The 22,254-nt window shown below is 36.2% G+C and overlaps 1 protein-coding gene across 2 annotated transcripts; it reads right to left on the minus strand.

Annotated features, from left to right (window-relative positions):
- Nucleotides 1-851: 851 nt before the first annotated feature.
- Nucleotides 852-21,750, minus strand: LOC125678282 (sodium/mannose cotransporter SLC5A10-like). 2 transcript variants are annotated; one of them, XM_056155528.1, is made up of 15 exons: nt 21,554-21,750; nt 21,388-21,459; nt 13,032-13,136; nt 12,879-12,938; nt 12,668-12,772; nt 8,489-8,594; nt 8,046-8,126; nt 7,687-7,964; nt 5,772-5,907; nt 5,581-5,688; nt 5,337-5,487; nt 5,059-5,227; nt 3,681-3,896; nt 1,362-1,452; nt 852-1,246 (listed from the first exon to the last, which is right to left on the minus strand). In XM_056155528.1, the coding sequence occupies exons 1-15, from the start codon at nt 21,632-21,634 to the stop codon at nt 1,029-1,031; spliced, it is 1,977 nt and encodes a 658-aa protein (XP_056011503.1). In that variant the 5' UTR covers nt 21,635-21,750; the 3' UTR covers nt 852-1,028. The 2 variants fall into 2 exon arrangements, with proteins under 2 accessions (XP_056011503.1, XP_048772568.1); XM_048916611.2 differs by having other exon boundaries at nt 7,822-7,964; nt 21,554-21,701.
- Between the last annotated feature and the right edge of the window lie 504 nt (nt 21,751-22,254).

Below are 22,254 nucleotides of genomic sequence, written 5' to 3' on the forward strand. Positions count from 1 at the left end.
GTCCGTGTGAATGTGTGAGCGAAAGAGTTAGAATTCTTAAAACCCTGTACTCCCTGGTCAGGTTGGGTTGTAATAGTTTTATAAAAGCCTGACTATATACCTGAATAAATGTTGTTAAAACTGGAAAAAAAGTTCCTTTGGATTGAATGCCTATCATCGCTTTGTTTCTTGTATTAATGTTTCAATTGTACAATTTTCATCAACCCGAAGTTTGCACCAAATCTTTAAAAATGTTTAATCGCTAATTCGCTTGAACCATAGACCTGCAGCACCCTCAGTATATTCTTAAAGAGTGTAACATCGCAGTTGTGCAGGTTTTAAACATTCATCAAATTGAATTGATCAATGCCAGTTTAAAATTGTGAATGGTAATAACTGTAAATCATACCATATAGCGGGTTTATTCCGCGGATCTAAAATTTGGCGATTTGCTGGCTCATAGGTATGTTAATAATTTTAGCGGAATAAATTTTGGCGGACAGGGAAGAGTTATCTCTCTTTCAAATACTGACGTCGCAATTCGTTGCATATTTGGCGAGTGAAATTTTGGTGGTAAACTATCTAACCGCTAAAGTAAGCCAAAATTATAACCCCGGGGAAAAACCGCTATACGGTAGTCCAAATTTTACAAAAATCGGTACTTAACAGATAAAATATTGTAACTAATATCCAGAGTTTACCAAACGTTAGCTGAGAAATTATCGTCCAGAGTTTACCAAACGATAGCTGAGAAACTAACCTCCAGAGTTTACCAAACAATAGCTGAGAAACTAACCTCCACCGTTAACTTGTATCCGGAATCTTTCAGTATTGATCCTATTATCATATGAAAAGATAAAGCTCAATACTGGTCCAGGTGTTGTACTCTTCTGTGGATTTAAGGAATATCTTGACACTAACAAATTATCAGATATATAATACATGCGATTATTGTTCGAGTACTTTCGAAATATTGTTTGAAATTAAGATCTACAATCTTTAAAGAAAGTAGTGCTTAAATAGCATTGGCTCTGCTTTTATGTTGTATTCTACGCGAAATAAGCATAGAGAAACACAAATACTGCTATCAAAATCACGGCATTAATGTTCAAGACGATGTTCGTTTTCCTTTCCATATATAACTTTCTTCTGAACAGTAATCCGGGCCCGTCCGTGTTCCCCGCAGAGGTTTTAATCTTTCCATTCTTGAAATCGTCGTTTGTCTCCCCTTGAATGTCAAACTCCGTTTCTTCGATTTTCACACGTTCTGTAAAATATAGACTATTCAAATGGTACATCTGTCTCTCCTGTTTCTTTGTGTATCCTCAATATCAATTACCGGCTATGGATGTGAAATATTTGATACGTTTAGTATTATTAACCTGAATTTTCGAGAAATGTCCTTGTTACGCAGTTATCTTCATTTGGTCTGGGTCCTATTTTCTCGGTTGTCCAAAATGTCAAGCCTTTTAACTACAACAAGAGGAACATAGGCCACAATGCTCACTTGAGTCACCTTGATCCTGTTCAGACAATTAATGTCATGACATATTATGACCCCTACCTAGCCCAATGGTGTTGTGAATTAATTGAAGTTGAACCCACACAACATGGGGATGCCTCAATCTTAATATAACTACCATGACCTTTTTCTTGGGGCCTTCTCATAGATCTTATCATCATATTAATGGTGAAAAACCATGACTGTTGGTCTTGAGAAGATTTGGTATAATTTTTCCTGATATATTTAAGATAAAAGGTATAATTTTAAAATATCTATTGGGATATAAATACAGGTTTGTCACGTGATCAAATTCCATAAAACCCGAAGTTTTTTAATGGAAAAGTTGATCACGTACAAACCTGTATTTATATCCCGGTAGATATCTTAAATGATACCATATTACTTATATTTACATTTTTGATCGATAACCATTACTAAAGTGTGTTAACAGCACGTTTCAATACATTATACAATTATTGCTGTTTTTGAGGTCAATACGATGATTTAGACACCTGTGGAGTACAATATTCACCTCGCCCTTCGGGCTCGTTGAATATTGTACTCCTCAGGTGTCTAAATCATCGTATTGACCTCAAAAACAGCAATAATTATTTTATTATATGATTAAATGATTAAAAAACCCGTCAAGATTGTTTTTTGGAAATCTCAGCCGAACCCAGTGAGAAACGTGGAATTTCATTGGACGGCAAAAATTAGTATAATCGATCGCGTCAAATAGGAAGTTCCCGACCTATTTTTGGTCCTATGTGGAAAAAACAATTCCTTATATTCACCTGGAAAGTCACGTGCAGGTAAACATAACGTAGTATGATTTCTACATTGTTGGATCTCAGCCAATTAGAGAGCTAGGAATTATTCAATCATATAATAATTCACATTGTTGACCTACATAACGCTTTGTTCAAAATAACGAAAACACAAATCAAAGTTCCATCAAATGAAGAATTGTTTTAATTTTTAAGACGCTAAAAAGCAAGTATAACAACAAAGATATATACATTAACTCAGGAGTATATGATTGCAAACTTTCCCTTATGTCTAAATGGGTAATTTTTGAAAAATCTATAAAACGTACATCGCAGAGGATGTGGAAGTGCACGAAGGCAAGGGACGGATTTGGATTTGGATTTGTCAAACATGAGCTCACTGAATGCTTGTTTCGACTCGATAAATTTCTGTTATAGGTTTTCATCGTCTAACAGTAGGTGCAATTTTGCATCACCAATACCAAAGTTGCAAAATTCATTCATTGTTTACATAAGGATGGCCAGGGTGTAGCCGATGAAATTGTAGACATACACTGTTTTACAGAAATGTTTTATTATTGATGAAAGTCCACTGCTTGGAATACAAATAAAATCATGAATATATTTTATGATGTTGATTTCATAAATTGATATACTTCTGTAGTAAAAAAGGGGCGATGGCTAGCCTAGATGTGTATTGCCTAAGTAAAAGTAGTACCCGTAACCTACTTTTAACAAATGTTCATACGCACAGCCGTGACCTCTGTTGACCCCGTATAGATATTTATACACTACTAGATATGTATTGCTCGTAATAGAGAAAACAGTTGAATACGTAAACATTGGCATTTAAAAACTTGGTTTTCTACAATGACACATCCTACTCCCTGGAAACATGATGTGAATAATTACATATCTCCACTCATTAACGAAGTTCTGTCTTTTCTACTCCAGTGGTTATGATTGTATATTGCTCTAGAATTTTTCAGTCATATGGAAAGGTCACAATTAATGATGTTGGGCTGCAAAATTTAGGCCTATGATCTGCGCTTAAGGCCTTTAACCATGGAGGGATCTTAATCGTGCCACACCTGCTGTGACATAAGACCTACACCATCCAGTCGCTTCTTATTTGACAAACTAAGGGTACCAGGGACCTATTCTAACCCTGGTCCCCACGGGCTCTCGAGTGGTTAATGAAAAAAGATTTTTGAAAGATGCCACCATATTTTCACTATTTCTTAATTATCTCGCATTTGAAAAAAGTGTCAAATTTACTAACAGACTGACGCCGAACATCAGGTGATCAGAAAAGCTCACTTGAGCTTTCCAACTCAGGTGAGGTAAAAATCTAACATATACAATTGTAAATGAAAACTTGTAAATGGATGGACTTTGGAAAGCACCAATATCTCAACAAGTACTCTTACCGCTTTCCTTGGCGGCGCCTTGGTTAGCAGACTTACGGTGAGACATACTGCCCAGGACAGACCCAGCAGGAGGACGGAGAAATAAGTGAAATGGATATCGGCAACCACACTAGGGCGAGTGTCCTCTTCTCCACATTTAGGTGAGGGGTATACAAAGTCCAGGATCATACGTGTAACACCTATCACGTGACCAATCAGCATACCCCAAAACGCACCCTGCAGGATAAATAATTTGTTTTGTACACACACGACAGAATTAACGATTACATTAACATCTATATGGAATACGATATTGCAGTTTATCAATATTTGGATTTTCTTGATCATGTTCTTTATAATCATTTCGTCTTACATTTACAAAAATGTGTTTAAACCATGTTGGTGAAAAGTTCATCAAAGTTTGCGTTAAAGTTTCATTGTTTTGTCAAACCAACTCTACACAAGATATGTTTGTAAAACATATATGCTTCCATGGTGCAAAATTGAAAAGGGTAATACACATGCATCATTTAATTGGTAGTAGTATCACCAATTCAAAATATTAGGCAGACAATATCTTCCTATGTCCGGAGTGGATTGACCATGTGACCTAAAATCAATAGGGGTAATCTACTCCTTATGCTTTACCAATGTACCAATTTTGGTGTCAATCAAGCAAATAATTCTAAAATATAGGAGACAATATATAACGATATCCAGTTTAACCCTTGACCTTTGACCAAGTGATCTCAAATTCAATAGGGGTCATCTCCTGACGATGTACCAGCGTACCAAGTTTGATGTGTATCAAGCAAAGGGTTCTCAAGATATTGAGCGGACAGTATATTCCTATGTCCAGTTTGACCCTTGACCAAGTGACCTCAAAGTCAATAGGGGTCATCTACCCCTGAAGATGTACCAGTGTACCAAGTTTGATGTCTATCAAGCAAAAGGTTCTCTAGACATTGAGTGGTCAGTGTATTCCTATGTCCAGTTTGACTCTTGACCTTTGACGATGTGACCTCAAAATTAATAGGGGTCATATACTTCAGATGTACCAGTGTACCAAGTTTGATATCTGTCAAGCAAAGAGTTCTCAAGATATTGAGCGGACAGTGTATTCCTATGCCCAAAGTAGTTGACCCTTGACCTTTTGAAAAATAATACGGGTCCTCTTCTTCTCATGACTAACTTACATATGAATTTTCATTATTATCAAGTGAATGGTTCTCAAGATATTAAGCGTACAGCATGTGATTTACCGACCGACATACCGACTGACCGACCGATCGACAGGTGCAAAGATAAGACTGGGAATTTTTAACTGATTCCTTTTGACCGAGAAGTCTTTATTTCCGGGTTCATCACCAATGCGTTTTATTTTATACTCATGCCGTACTTGTTCGTTGACTCTAGGAACAAATAAAGATAGCAGGAAAATCCCTCCAATCGGAGGTGCTAGGTATCCTGTTAAGGCTTGTATTGTGAAATAGAGTTGTCCCCCTTGTGCTGCTTGAATTAAAGGAATCCAGAGAACGCTGACACCAACTAATACCACCACGAAAACCCTGCAGTTAAAACAAAATCACCAGAGAAACATGGTGATAAATTATTTGAGACAGTCTGGTACGTGTATAGAAAAAATGTAACATTTTATAGAGGTATCAATCAACTCACTTTCCCACGATGAGAAGTTCCCGCTCTGTTGCTTGATTCCGGAAACGTGCCCAGAGGTCTAAGGTAAACAGAGTGGCGGCACTGTTGAAGATTGACGTCAGAGAACTCATCAAGGCGGCGATCATTACCGCCATCATCAGTCCGCGCATGCCTAGAAAAGTATATGTATTGTACTTGTGTGTTAACAAAAAGGTCGTGTATTTTCAATGATTTTAAAATATTGAGAGAAAAAAATGTCGTTGACCTGTTGGGGCCAGGTCTAGGATCAGTTGAGGATAGGCAATGTTAGAACAGCCTGCCGCGTTGTCGCACACTTCCTTGCATATATTGGGATCTACGCATGCTACAGTGTCTAAGGGAAGTTTAAGTATAGTGAATATATCTTCAATACCGATATGATTTTTACATAATGTATATGAATGACTTTTTCTATACCTGGAAACAATATTCTGCTTATCATCCCTGGAAGAATGATAACAAACATCGGTAAAAACTTCAGATAGGAGGCAAAAATGGTGGCAGCTCTAGCATGAGCTATGTTTTTGGCCGCTAAAGTTCTCTGGACGATCAGCTACCGAGAAAATAAGACATGTGATATTTCTTGTTAGGTATAAACCACTGGCATGTTAAAAGAACAGATCGCGGTAGCTCATGCAGCGGTAATGCGTTCGTTTCGTGACCAGGAGGTCATGAGCTCGAACCCAGCATGTGTCATGGTAGCGTCAAATTCGGGGCAAGTCCGGTTCAAACTCGAGTTAGTAGGGCAATTATTCCAATATTCTTTCTTACTACCATGTATAATACTTCCTCCATCACATCCATCGTTTGAAAAGTGACACATGCGCAATATCATTACAAAATCCGTTCCAGAAGGGTGATTTAGGATTATGGGGGCGACTTTTGTATCTGAAATGCAATCAAACGGCGGGAGTTTCAATTCTTATATGACGTATTGTGAAATTTGAACTCTATCCATCTAACCCTGCCTTCTACGATGATTTTTATGGTAGCAGTATGTCAGCCTTGTAATAAATCTGTGCATGTGTTAGTTTTCAAACAATGGACGTGATTGGTTGGAGTATCTTACATGGACTTAAAGAGACACTACAGCTCATTTTGCGCAAAAATCATGAAATGACAATTTTCCCAGCGCTTTCTCAATTTTTGTTGCATTGTTGAAAGTATGAACTTTACGAAAATAACACTTATCTAAAGTTAAAAATTATTGTTTTAACGTAAAAATTAATACTTTTTGATGGCCTATACAAAAAATATCGAGTCTCCTCCTTTTAGTCTTCAGACGCATGCGCATAGACGGTAAACAGTGCAGCATGTCGTCCAGTGAGGGAAAGTGTAGTTGATAGATCTAGCATTTTGACAGATTCTGTGAGAAAAGAGGTAAAAATAGAATGAGATAAAACTCATGCGTGAAATAAAATTTACCTAGGGATCAGTATGACCATTGGAAAACAGAGAGCTCGGAGAAACGCATGTAACTCAGTGGCGGATCTAGGATTTCCGAAGAGGGGTGTGAAAGCCAAAGATTAGCCAAAGTAATCGGCCATTCAGGTGCAAAATTTTGATTTTCATTCACAATCTGTGGCGTAAAAAGGGAGGGGGATACTGGCCCCCTAAATCTGCCATTGAGACTAGCTGCGAAGACACTACGTTTAAAAGTAAGTACGTGCTATTTTTAATCTGAACACGACACGTGTTAGTTGTAAAAACATCGGTCAATGGGGACATGGAAGGGTTTCTGTTGAAATAATTATTTATAATTTAATAGTTATTATAAGGAGCAGGGAATAATCTTATGTACTTGAAAGGTGAGTGTGGACCCCCTTGAAGGGGAATTTAGATAATTTCCTACACAACACCTTTGCTGTCATTCAAAACCACGTGGTGTAAATAAGCATTCAAAAGTCCGAGTCAGCATGAAGAAACCTTTGAATTCCGGACGATCTTAAACGCTCAGTTGAGAGTAAATTGATGCATCCCAAATGTTCAAAATTGTCAGTATCGATGTGAATTTTATCATTTTATCAATATATGGTTTAAAAAACACTTCATTAAAATGTGGAAAATGAGCTGTAGTGTCTCTTTAAGAAAAAAAGTTTGAATATTTACCCTACTAACTCGGGTATGAACCAAAGTCGTAATCATAAACAGTAATAGCTCCTTCGCCAAAAAGCTTGGCATCTAGAAGTGAGAATCACATGTCTTTTGGATATGCGGAGGTTCCGTATCGCGGCAGATGACACTCACTGCTACTGCCATGAGCGCTAGTAAATCATAGGTGTAAAGTTGTGGTACTTTACCTACAGCTGGTGATGTGAAAATACCCCCTTACCTGGTCACAGCACCAGAACCAGGTACTAATCAGAGTCGTGCGTATCATCACACCGGGCCAAGGTAGATCCGAGTTAAGAGGGTCCCGGAATATATGGAAGGCATCAGAGCGAGGCAAGCCACACTGTAGACTTACATTAGATGACATGTCGTACGTCAAATTAAAGTTGCCATTCAAAGACGAGTTAGTATCCAGTGACTGGGGAGAAAGTCCGCTGTACGGAATAGCCTCAAAGTACTTGTACATCAATGCAGACATTCCACCAACCTTTATAAAACCTATAGTTTCAACTGTAAGCAACGGTTTTGTAAATATCAAAGTATATATTTGAAAAAGTGGATAAAGGTAGGATGTCATACTCATTATGGCCAAAGCTGTAGCTCCGACAACCATGATGATGGTCTGTAATGTGTCTGTAAATATCACAGCAGCCAGTCCGCCTGTTAGGCAACATATAGTCAGAGAAATATATACAGTAAACCATATTCATAGCGAACTACTAGGGACGAACAATTTTGACCCGTTATATCCAATAAGTTCATATCTTTTAAGACTACAGTGAATGACAATCACTTCACTATATAAGATGGGTTTATTATAAACGTGTTCGGTGTAACTGCTTTTTGCTGTTCCAATATTAAACAAAGCATTAGATTAATTTATAACATAAAAAGTCATCCAGACCAATAAAGAAAGGCAAACCCTTTTACTTTAATAGTGTTGACATAATTCAATATAGATAAATCTAACTAAATTACAGGCGTTTGTACATTGATTTTGAGGCAGATTAAACTGTCCTCACCCAAGATAGTGTAGAGAGCAGTAACAGCCAGTAAAATAAGGATAGACAGATAGGTGTTCCATCCCACGGCCTGTTGGATAAACACAGCACCAGCGTACACGTCAACCTGCAACGTCAGATTAGTACTGTCAGTACAACGTCAGATTAGTACTGTCAATACAACGTCAGATTAGTACTGTCAGTACAACGTCAGATTAGTACTGTCAATTCAATAACAACGTCAGATTAGTACTGTCAATTCAATAACAACGTCAGATTAGTACTGTCAGTACAACGTCAGATTAGTACTGTTAGTACAACGTCAGATTAGTACTGTCAATACAACGTCATATTAGTACTGTCAATACAACGTCAGATTAGTACTGTCAATACAACGTCATATTAGTACTGTCAATACAACGTCAGATTAGTACTGTCAATTCAATAACAACGTCAGATTAGTACTGTCAGTACAACGTCATATTAGTACTGTTATTTTAATATCAACAAAGTCAGATTTGTACTGTCAATTCAATGACAACGTCAGATTAGTACTGTCAATTCAACAGCAACGTCATATTAGTACTTTCAATTCAATAGCAACGTCAGATTAGTACTTTCAATTCAATAGCAACGTCAGATTAGTACTGTCAATTCAATAGCAATATCAGATTAGTACTGTCAATTCAATAACAACGTCAGATTAGTACTGTCAGAACAACATCAGATTAGTACTGTTAATTTAATATCAACAACGTCTGATTAGTACTGTCAATTCAAAAACAACGTCTGATTAGTACTGTCAATTCAAAAACAACGTCTGATTAGTACTGTCAATTCAATAAAAACGTCAGATTGGTACTGTCAATCCAATAACAACGTCAGATTAGTACTGTCAATTCAAAAACAACGTCTGATTAGTACTGTCAGAACAACATCAGATTAGTACTGTTAATTTAATATCAACAACGTCTGATTAGTACTGGCAATTAAAAAACAACGTCTGATTAGTACTGTCAATTCAAAAACAACGTCTGATTAGTACTGTCAATTTAATAACAACGTCAGATTAGTACTGTCAATTTAATATCAACAACGTCTGATTAGTACTGGCAATTCAATAGCAACGTCAGATTTGTACTGTCAATTCAATGACAACGTCAGATTAGCAATGTCAATTCAATAGCAACGTCAGATTAATACCGTCATTCTAATAGCAACGTCAGATTAGTACTGTCAATTCAATGGCAACGTCAGATTAGTACTTTCAATTCAATAGCAACATAAGATTAGTACTGTTAATTCAATAGAAATGTCAAATTAGTACTGTCAATTTAATAACAACGTCAGATTAGAACTAGCCATTCAATAGCAACGTCAGATTAGTACTGTCAATTTAATGACAACGTCATATTAGCACTGTCAATTCAAAAAGCAACGTCAGATTAGTACCGACATTCTAATAGTAACGTCAGATTAGTACTGTCAATTCAATAGCAACGTCAGATTAGTACTTTCAATTCAATAGCAACGTCAGATTAGTACTGTCAATTCAATAAAAACGTCAGATTGGTACTGACAATCCAATAACAACGTCAGATTAGTACTGTCAATTCAAAAACAACGTCTGATTAGTACTGTCAATTCAATAATAACGTCTGATTAGTACTGTCAATTCAAAAACAACGTCTGATTAGTACTGTCAATTCAACAAAAATGTCATATTGGTACTGTCAATCCAATAACAACGTCAGATTAGTACTGTCAATTCAAAAACAACGTCTGATTAGTACTGTCAGAACAACGTCAGATTAGTACTGTTAATTTAATATCAACAACGTCTGATTAGTACTGTCAATTAAGAAACAACGTCTGATTAGTACTGTCAATTCAAAAACAACATACATCTGATTAGTACTGTCAATTTAATAACAACGTCAGATTAGTACTGTCAATTTAATATCAACAACATCTGATTAGTACTCGCAATTCAATAGCAACGTCAAATTTGTAATGTCAATTCAATGACAACGTCAGATTAGTACTGTCAATTCAATAGCAACGTCAGATTAGTACTTTCAATTCAATAGCAACATCAGATTAGTACTGTCAATTCAATAGAAATGTCAGATTAGTACTGTCAATTCAATAACAACGTCAGATTAGTACTGTCAATTCAATAACAACGTCAGATTCGTACTGTCAATTCAAAAACAACGTATGATTAGTACTGTCAGTACAACGTCAGATTAGTACTGTCAATTTAACATCAACAACGTCTGATTAGTACTGCCAATTCCATAGCAACGTCAGATTAGTACTGTGAATTCATTAATAACGTCAGATTAGCACTGTCAATTCAATAACAACGTCAGATTAGTACTGTCAGTACAACGTCAGATTAGTACTGTTAATTCAATAACAACGTCAGAGTAGTACTGTCAGTACAACGTCAAATTATTACTGTCAATTCATTAACAACGTCAGATTAGTACTGTCAATTCAATAAAAACGTCAGATTAGTACTGTCAGTACAACGTCAAATTATTACTGTCAATTCAATAACAACGTCATATCAGTACTGTCAATTAAATAACAACGTCGGATTAGTACTGTCAGTACAACATCAGATATAATAACTTCAGATTAGTACTGTCAATTAAATGATAACGTCAGATTATTACTGTGAATTCATTAACAACGTCAGATTAGTACTGTCAATTCATTAACAACGTCAGATTAGTACTCTCAAATTAATAACAACGTCAGACTAGTATTGTCAGTACAACGTCAGATTAGTACTATCTATTCAATAACAACGTCAGATTAGTACTGTAAATTCAATAACAACGTCCCATTTGTACTGTCAATTCAATAGGAACGTCAAATTAGTACTGTCAATTCAATGACAACGTCAGATTAGTACTGTCAATTCATTAACAATGTCAGATTAGTACTGTCAATTCAAAAACAACGTCTGATTAGTACTGTCAATTTAATAACAACGCCAGATTAGTACTGTCAATTTAATATCAACAACGTCTGATTAGTACTGGCAATTCAATAAAAACATCAGATTAGTACTGTCAATTCAATAACAACGTCAGATTAGTACTGTCAATTCAATAACAACGTCAAATTCGTACTGTCAATTCAATAACAACGTCATATTAGTACTGTTAGTACAACATCAGATTAGTACTGGGAATTCAATAACAACGTCAGATTAGTACTGTTAATTTAATATCAACAACGTCAGATTAGTACTGTAAATTCAATAGCAACGTCAGATTAGTTCTTTCAATTTAGTAGGAAAGTCAGATTAGTACTGTCAATTCAATGAAAACGTCAGATTAGTACTGTAAATTCAATAGCAACTTCAGATTAGTACTGTCAATCTCATAACAACGTCAGATTACTACCGTCAATTTAATAACAACGTCAGATTAGTACTGTCAATTTAATAACAACATCAGATTAGTACTGTCAATTCAATAACAACGTCAGATTAGTACTGTCAGTACAACGTCAGATTAGTACTGTCAATTCAATAACAACGTCAGATTAGTACTGTCAATTCAATAACAACTTCAGATTAGTACTGTCAGTTCAACGTCAGATTAGTATTGTCAATTCAATAACAACGTCAGATTAGTATTGTCAATTTAATATCAACTTTTGTTTTGTGTATAAATGAGTGTATAGAATGAGATATTTTGTAGGCTGTTCGTTTCTAAGTCCATGATTTTAAAGTTTTAAGGTTTTCCAGGTTCGGATACTTCATGTATATGTGTTTTTCAAGGGTAAATGTCAAATATTAAAATGCAGACATATATGAGAACGAATGATAAAGTGTACAATGCTTGAAATCTGATTCATTTACCGATATCTTGATAACAACATAAGGCAGTTGAAGTCTGATTTACTTACCGATATCTTGGTAACAATATAAGACAGTTAAAGTCTAATTTACTTACTGATATTTTGGTAACAACATAAGACAGTTAAAGTCTAATTTACTTACTGATATCTTGATAACAACATAAGACAGTTGAAGTCTGATTTACTGATATTTTGGTAACAACATAAGACAGTTGAAGTCTGATTTACTGATATTTTGGTAACAACATAAGACAGTTGAAGTCTGATTTACTGATATCTTGATAACAATATAAGACAGTTGAAGTCTGATTTACTTACTGATATTTTGGTAACAACATAAGACAGTTGAAGTATCAGGCTGTGATAAATTCTTAATCTTTTCCCGCCAAAACGTCTCTTCAGAAATTCTGGGATTGTGTAAACCTGGATTTTAAATATTCACACTGATAATGATATTGACATATTTTCGCTTTAGGAAATCTAGTTTGGATTTAAAACGAAAAGCAATAATTTATAAAATATTACTTGCCTCTGAAGTCAGATAAACCGGAAGGAACCCCCATCCAAGCATCAACAAGCAAAACACAGCCTATAATACAACAATACAACACAGACGTCAGGAAATTGTATCCATCTCTGTTTTCTCATAGAAGCACATAATTGTTTTAATGAACGTGGTTACCCCCCATTCAAATGTCACTGCAGCGATTCCACTAGAAGCTCCACTTCCGGCCAAGCCAATGAAGTGTTCTGACCCAATATTGCTCGCAAACAAGGATGCGCCGATCTGAAATACAAATTGTTAACTGTGTCTATTTCTTAATACCGTATAGCGGGCTATTTCCGCGGGTATAAAATTTGGCGATTTGCTGGCTCAAAGGTATGCTAATAAATTAGTGGAATAAGTTTTGACGGAGAAGGAAGAGTTATCTCTTATGCAAGTACTGAAGTCGCAATTGCATGCATATTTGGCGAGTGAATGTTTTGCGGAAAGCTATCTAACCGCTAAAATAAGCCAAATTTATCATCCCGCGGAAAAAACCGCTATACGGTAGTGTTAACTCATATACGAAACCAAAATTCAGTTGTTGGCAGCCTTCTATTGGATTGCTTGGAGGAGTCTATTTTTCAAAAAAAAAAATCAGTTTTAACAACTGTTAGAAGTTCAGGGCCATTTAACAGTGAGGATACTTTCAGCTTATGGTATCATCATTTGTTGTGACACGTGACGTCAACTTTTAAGGTATCATACAGGGGACAGGTGACTTTCACCTCTGATACCGAGCTCTTGGTGATGGACCATCTCTGTCTATTTCGTCGACTCACGTATGCCGCAGCATGAAATTATTAGGCCGTCTTTTTACTGATTTTGACTACGGATTACTTTGCGGAGGATGTTTACTCCTCTTAAAGACCTGGCCCTGCCGTCATAAAACTTCAAGAATTTCTCAAAAAAATTGAATTGAGGTAGCCATTTCATCGACGGGGAATTTTATCAAATTGATAAAAATATCAATGATGGTCTTGGCAACAGATTTAACTGCCCTTCCAGCGATGCACTCAGAAACACTTAAACTGTCTCCAATAAGACGCAGGTGTGCTCCTGTAGCCACGAAACGTAAAAACAACAAGACTTTGATAAATATGGGAATAACCCGATTTCTGGCAGTGTCTGATTGAAGGCTCTCATCGATTTAATCAATAATGAAATATATATTTGCTGACGTGAAACAGTATCTCTGGAAGATCTCTTCCTCTTCCAAAATCTCTAAGGGATTACTGAAGTCTCGAAATACACAGGAGCGCCTTAAAACCGGCAGATTCTGCCTACGACGACGTCGACGCCTTACCATGGCAGCCATTTTTAATCTTCAAGAATATTTTTAAGCCTACTCTTTTGTAAACTCAAATATTTGAGAATAAAACTGAATTTGAGAATCTTTTTAGTGCTCAACTTTTTATGACGGCCGCTGAGAATGAGGGAGCTCAGAATATTCTTAGACTTGAGAACATTCTCAGACTTAAGAATGTTTTATGACGGCGGGGCCAGCTTCCACCTCTAATGCTTACATGGATCCATGTTTCACCTGGTTTCCGTTTTGTATTCATTATAGGATTTGTGAAACCGATTACCGTTCTTTAATTGAATCTACATTTCCCACCTACCCAACCGAATGAGCTACCAACGGCGGTTATACACGTCTAATAAACTTTCTGTACTCTGTATCTGGAAGTGGAAATGCACTTGAATGAATTCGAAATATGTACAATTTTTTAAAAAGTAGACGATCTTGTGTTTGAGTGGTATTGAATCAGTAGACGATCTTGTGTTTGAGTGGTATTGAATCAGTCTTTTTGATTGTTGATTGATTGTTTGTTTTACGTCCCAGGGAGAATTTTTCACTCATATTTAGACGTCACCAGTTGTAGGTGAAGTACCACAAAGAAGATGGATGACTTTATCGAGCCGAGAACCACAGAAGGACAAATATCAAAGTTAGAATTGAAACTCTCCAGAAAAAGAAGAAAAAAACCCATTCTAGTTACAACATTCAATCCATAGTTTCCAAAAATGCATTTTCAATGTGCCCATTTCAAAGGAACATTGGAAAGATCCTATTCAAAATCACATATAGTCCAGGGGTCCGTGTTTGCCCAACTATCTATTTTGTATTGCTAATAGGAGTTACGAGATTCAGTGGCGTAGCCTGAGTTAATCAATGTGTACGCCTATTGTACGGCGAGGGGTCTGGGGGCTGCTCAAGGCCCCCAGCGGGTCCAGGGCAGGGCCCTGGTAGGGGGTCCGGGGGAGACTAATGTACCGCAGATACTGCAGACACTTATTTTTCACCTATGTTTGTAGCATTTAATAGGGTTTTTTTTTTTATGTGTACGCCCGGGCGTTTTGACGTAAACGTAGCTACGACGTAAACGTAGCTACTCGCCTGTGAGATTGATCACTGTTCGTTATCTTCATCTTTCATATACGCAAAAGACGCACGAAATAACAGTAAATTAGACTTTTCCAAGCAAGTTTTCATATGGAGTGGGCTAAGTCTCCATTGTGAACTGAGTAAAATATGTTAGTACATATTTCGGTGTAAAATGTTTTGCAAATAAAAGTATGGACACTTGATCCACTCTGTGAAAAAACTTACTTCTTCGTATAACTTTTGTCGTATGTGAAGATAATTTCTATGTCCATGTCGGGTGACTTTAGATAGCTTGAAATTCAAATGTATTTCATGGGATGGATAGCCGAGGTAGTATAGCGACAGTCTCTTTGAAGTTTTTGACAGGCTCAGATTGCATATCTGTGGTTCGAATACCAATTTTTCCTACCTATTTTTTTCATATGAATTATTAAACTTCCCATAATTATTTGTCTCTGGCATTTTATGCTAAGTTTTACTCATGGTATCTTAATGACGATCACAAGTAATTGATTCCAACATGCAGCTAGTGAATAAATGTTTATAAGTATGGGGCCTCCTGTGAAGTATGAATATTGTTTGTGTAAACGACAGCTTAAAACGGAAGTTAAAGAGAACAATTTCAACAATGCTTAAGAAGTTACTTGAAGAGATCATGACAAAAGCCAAATATGCAACCAAAAGGCACAGTGAACTACAGTTCAATACAAAAAGAAAAGCAAATCAAGTGTCTGTTTCTGTCCCATTTGTATTTGCTGGGAACTCCAACAGCAAATGTGCGTTCTGAAACTGTAAAACCGACCTCAGAGTTGTACCAAAAGAGGCGAGAACTGTTGCCTTTATCATATTTGGTATATTAGTACCAGTAAAATGCTGTTCAAAACATTTGTTGCCAGGGGGGAAACTGGGAAACTGAATCCAAATCAAAGCATTCAATTCGAAATTTCGATATATCGATGACGTTTTGTCTATTAACAATGATAACTTTCATTCGTATGTTGATTTGATATATCCCTGTGAGCTCGAAATAAAGGACACCACAGAGTCGTCCCACTTCTGCTTCATACTTAGATATTTTATTGAAAGTAAACGTTAACGGCAAACTGACAATTCAGCTGTATGACAAACGGGATGATTTCAGCTTCTCCATCGTCAACTTCCCACATGTATGTAGCAATATTCCATTATCACCTGCATATGGTGTTTATATATCTCAACTGATTGGATATGCAAGAGCTTGTTTTGTGTATAGTCAGTTTTTAAATCGATGTAGGCTACTGACAAACAAGTTGATGGTACAGGGGTTTTAACAGTCTCGATTGAAGTCAGCACTTCGCAAATTCTTTGGTCGTTATAACGATCTACTTCGTCAATACAACCTATCATTGGGTCAAATGCTGTTTGACGTGTTTCATACCGATTATTAAGCCGTTCGTGGCACACTGATTTTGACTGCGGATAACTTCGTTTACCTGATCAGGATATAGGGCTTACGGCGGGTATTACTGGTCGACAGGGAATGCTTACTCCTCCTAGGCACCTGATCTCACCTCTGGTGTGTCCAGGGGTCCGTGTTTGCCCAAGTATCTATTTCGTATTGCTTGTATGAGTTATGAGATTGATCACTGTTCGTTATCTTCACCTTTCATTAATACTACACCATAAAGAAAATGCTATTCCACATTTGATTTACACCACAAAATATCTGAGCAGAGGTTTCTCATTTACATCAATTAATATGTCAATTTAAATGTGGAACACGTACTGTTGGATGTTGCGAGCATATATGCAATGTCACTTGGTACCTTGGGTACCCCAGGCATCAGAGTAATTATGTGTGTGTTAAAAACCGCTTAATGTCTGATATACATGATGCTGCCTGTGAAACTAATTCTGATGATGAATTTGATTAAATATTCTTCTTTGAAGTATGATCAATATACAAGTACAAAGGTACATAGAATCAAGGGGAAGGGCCAAGAGTGTCTGTCCCCCACCTTTGATAACAATATCCACTTTTTTGTTATTTTGTTTGTTTGGGGTTTTTTTTATGTTTTCCGCCACACTCAACAATTTTTCAGTTATCTGGTGGCGCCCAGTTTTTGTTGGTGGAAGAGAGAACTCAGATACAATGTACCCGGGAAGAGACTACCGACCTTCCGAAAGTAAACTGGGAAACTTTCTCACTTACCGGCGCGAGCGGGTTTTGAACCCGCGCCGACAGAAGTGAGAGGCCGTTATTTTGTAATGCAAATAAAAAATATATTGGGTGACAACCCCCTCCCCTCAAACTTGACCCCAGCTTGAAAGTTCTGATATAATAGTAGAAGACACACATCACCACCAATTAAGAAAATGAAGATATTATGAGGCACTCATAGTAGAGGACTCTAACCACCCCATCCCACCCCCAACGATGGAAGAAAATAAAGTGTAGGGGAAAATTATTGAGGCAGTCAAAATAAAAGACTCTTGTAACCCTTCGCCCCCACATTAGGACTTTGAACATCGGATAAAACATCTTGGTTTGTTTGGGTTATATGTTTTATTTTATTGATGTTTTCGTTCATCTTTTTAATTATTATTTCAAATGGCAAGAAATTTTAAAGAATCCAATTTTCCATTTTTTTTCTTCCTGTTGTACCCCCACCCCATGAAAAATGACGATACATGGCTGGTTATTACATGTACATTTTGCTTTTCAACACATGCATGCATACTAATTGCATGGTGTATAATTGCACCCTTTACCAAGTTTTACTTCATTTACACAGCATAAAGGCCAAGATAGTTTTAAGCGTAGGAACTTCATTCACGAATACATAAATACATGTATTCAGAAAAATCGCATGCATGCATTGCAGGACTATAGCATATGTGTGTTTTAACGTTTCTGTAACATGCCATAATGATTATTTTCATTTCGGAGATCTGGCGCAATGGATATATTCTGAAAATAGACATACCGCCGTACGTCGAAATTTCAAATTCAAATGTATTCAATAAGATGTTAGTATTCATAAATCAGTAAAATTCGTGTTGATGGTTTTTTTTTTTATATGATACAGTGTCAATCTACTGTAATGCATTAGTAGGATATGCAAAAGGCAAGAGTATCAACATTTTCTATGTATCAACATATCTATATGATCACGAAAAAACATTATAATTTACATCCGGATTCATATGCCGATTTAGATATCAATAAAAACAAAGCTGCATAGTTTGGGGGAGGGGGTTCAAATGAGTCTGATGAAATTAAAAGAAGGAACCCCACATTTGCATTCAAACTAGATGTACTTCAAAATGATTTTATTTCTGCTCTGACTGAAAGCATGATTCTAAATTCGGGAACGAATCTTGCATACAAAATAATCAATAGGGGAACACATAAATCCGAGCTCCTTTGAAATTTAATGAAATGCAGATATGCACCTTTCTTTCAACACGAATTGATGTTGTTTCAGGTACGTATACAGGGGGTTGGGGTGGGCAGGGTGGCTTGGCTGGTCTGCTCTCCCCACTTTTTTGACAATTTACTTTTTTCCGTTATTCTAACATACAAAGTCAGTATTTTCTACATGCACAGTTCAAACTGATATTTTTTTTAAAATTTGTGATGAATTCAATTATAAGCATCAACTCCTGTAAGTTTTTAATATATTGTCAATAACAAATTTTTAAATAGCTGAAATTTTTTAATGCTTGTAAGCTTACCATTATATCAGTGATCAATTTTCTTTCCTTCTGTGAAATGATATATTGTACATCGAAGTAGGACAGTCTCTCTCTCTCTCTCTCTCTCTCTCTCTCTCTCTCTCTCTCTCTCTTGTCCAATCTATGAATATGGACATACGGAGACCGTAAATAATTATGTGGTTCCCCCCAAAACAATAAAACTATATTTTCGTTTATACATTTCCTTTTATATGTGTCTTTGTGTAATCAACTGTTTATTATGGATTACAAATGTAATACCCGTATTTTTAAACAGATGTATATTTTCGATCATTATTCCCTTATTTGTATATCCAAGTTTGTGTATGATCATCGATAAATTTTGAATTGAGCACGCAATATATCCAACCAGATGCTCGGTGTATATGATTAGATTCCCGATTTCTATAAACTGCAAAACCTCGACCAGACAAGCATTCAATACAAGAAAAATTTTCGACTCTGACATCTCCTCCGATTGAATACACCCTATTTGGCACGGGTGAAGTGTGTCGCAGTCTGTATAATGGAATGACAACTTGTTGTAAAGTTCTAACGAGATACAAATGGAGTTTATCATTTTGTTTCGTGGATTTATCAGAATAAAGAAAATCTAATATTTTCGGTAAGTGCACATCTCCGATACCTGTTAAATAGACGTCCGTATTTGATACGAGGGTTTTTTTTGGCGAATATACTATGTGCATTATATATTATGCATATGGCATGGACCTGCATGTTGCAAGAATTGATATAAATAATATATTTTATGCTCTTTGCTTATTCCATTCTATCAGTATGTAATTGGCAAATGATTTCTCCGCGTTTATTTCATAAGAAACTGCAAATACTTGCATGCACTTACAAGTATGCAAGAAAAGCTTTTTTTGCATCTTTTCTAAATTATCTAAACTTTCGGAATGTTGCATTGGTATACAATAAATATTTTGTAATTTTGAGCAAAGCATAATGTTTTAAAATGTTATTTTATTTGTTTCGCATTCCCTATATATTACTATCGAAGATGTGCACTGGTCGAGTCCACCTAGAAAAATCACTCAGGTGTGACAATCACATTTGGGGTATATACGGGTAGAGTAAATTAGGCTACCTGAGAGAAATATGGCGGATAAGATGAGAAAGGTGTACGTATTTATTAATTCATGTCAGCTTTAAGGTGCCACGCCTGTCGCAACACGGGACCTCCGTTTTTAAGGTCATATTCACTTTTAAATACCTGGGAGCAATCACTACCTATGTTTACGTCTTAGATTTGACGCAGTCATGGAAGCGAACGATTTACCACTGAGCTACCACGATCTATTAATATACTTTTTTAAAAGTGTATAAATAGCCGCGAGCTCTGATGCGCGGGTGAGTCGGTTATCGGCCCGCAAATACAGAGGACGTGCTTACAGAGGAAATTGTGGATCTTCAGACACTGCAGACAAACCATTGGTAGTCCATTAAGTTCCAAATTAAAGGATGTAATAAGTAATTTGTGGAAATCATCGTCTTTCCAATCATCACTTGAATATATGTGTTTATCTTTCCCATAATAATGCATTTAATTGGCAATTAAATTAATCATAAATATCGATCGAAAGCGGATGCTTATTCCTCCTAGACACCTGATCTAACCTCTGGTGTGTTCATGATCTGTGTTTGCCCAACCCTTAATTTTGTATTCCTCATGGGAGTTATGTGATTGATCAGTTTTCGTTGTCTTCATCTTTTACAGGACTTATGAGATTGATCACTGTTCGTTATCTTCATCTTTGCAATACAAAGCATTTCTATATTTCATATTTATACAAGGGTATACAATTTTGAACAAAACAATGGTATTGGTAAAACTACATGTATGTATATTTTGAAAGCATCATGACGAGAGCTCTGATGTTTAGCCCATTATCTATAATTGTACTTTGTTGTCTGGCATACATTTTAGAATGATTATTTCGCAATTTTTCTGTACACTGTATTTCGTACATTTATGAGAATGAATTCATTGAATCGAACTGAATTATGTTTCAAATAAAGGTCTGAGAGGTAAGAGACCCAAAAACCTATCTTCAGATTTCTAGAATGGAGCAAAGATGAGCTTAGGAAATCCTTAGAAATCCTAGCAAAATATATTCGAAGTAATTGATGTTCTTTTGTTTTCAAACCGATCATTTTAGCTAAAGCTTAGGAAACATCAAGGAATTCTTATATTTATCATTGTGAACCCACAACACATTTTACGGTCAACTGATATTGGCTTTTGTCTTCCCCCAAGATTCAGCCAGTAAATCTCAATACGACCGCTCCCAAATTATCACTTTTATTTCTCAGGTTTATTTTAAACATATATCGATATATATTTGTAATATCGTAAAAACTTACCGGGAACCAAAGCATGGATCTTCCCGCCAAAAAGTAACCCTTGGTCGTTTTCCGTTCTCGTCTCCATAAAGACTATTTGATAGAAACATCAAATTTTGAAATCACTTTAACTCGATGTAAAACTTATGATAAATGATAATTTTCTCCAATATAATGATACGATTACCAGAACCCCGACAGCGAAGACGAACACAAAGTACAAAACCAAGACGGTGATGTCAATCCAGTTATCTAAACCGGCTCTCATGGTGGTAACTTCAGGGTTTCTACAAACACCAAAGGGGCTTTATTTGAATGAATGTTAGGTCACTGATTTTATAGAGAATTTTTCGATTACATCAAGCTAACGGAAAACACCTGTATGCAGGATCACAGAATAGGGAGAAGCGTGACATAACATGGAAAATGTAAACTTAACGATCTGATTGAAAAAAATATATAATGCAAAGAAGTAGAATTTGCATACCAGTGTTGTACAACAGCTTTTACCCTGTAGAAGCTTCCCCTGTGAACGCTTTTGCACAAGGGGAAACTACTGTGTGATAGAATAACCCCTAGGGTAGAGTTTTCCCCTCTCGTGTTTGGTTTAAAATTCAGAGCAAAACGTTATAAGCCAACCCGACTCTAAATTGATGTTTTACACAACGAATACCGTAAGTTATACACAACTTCATAATGATAAGATTAATATTGCTAACACTATACATGTATGTAGACATTGTTTTAATGCATTTAATCAGATTACTTAAAAATCCAACTTACGTATCTATATGATAAAGTTACAACGTATGATATAATTATGCACACACATGCTTGCATGTGCTCTGAATTAGGTTCGAATATGATTTGCTAATTTGTGAATGCCAA

This window comes from Ostrea edulis, chromosome 2, assembly GCF_947568905.1.
Source record: "Ostrea edulis chromosome 2, xbOstEdul1.1, whole genome shotgun sequence".
NCBI classification, from domain to species: domain Eukaryota; kingdom Metazoa; phylum Mollusca; class Bivalvia; order Ostreida; family Ostreidae; genus Ostrea; species Ostrea edulis.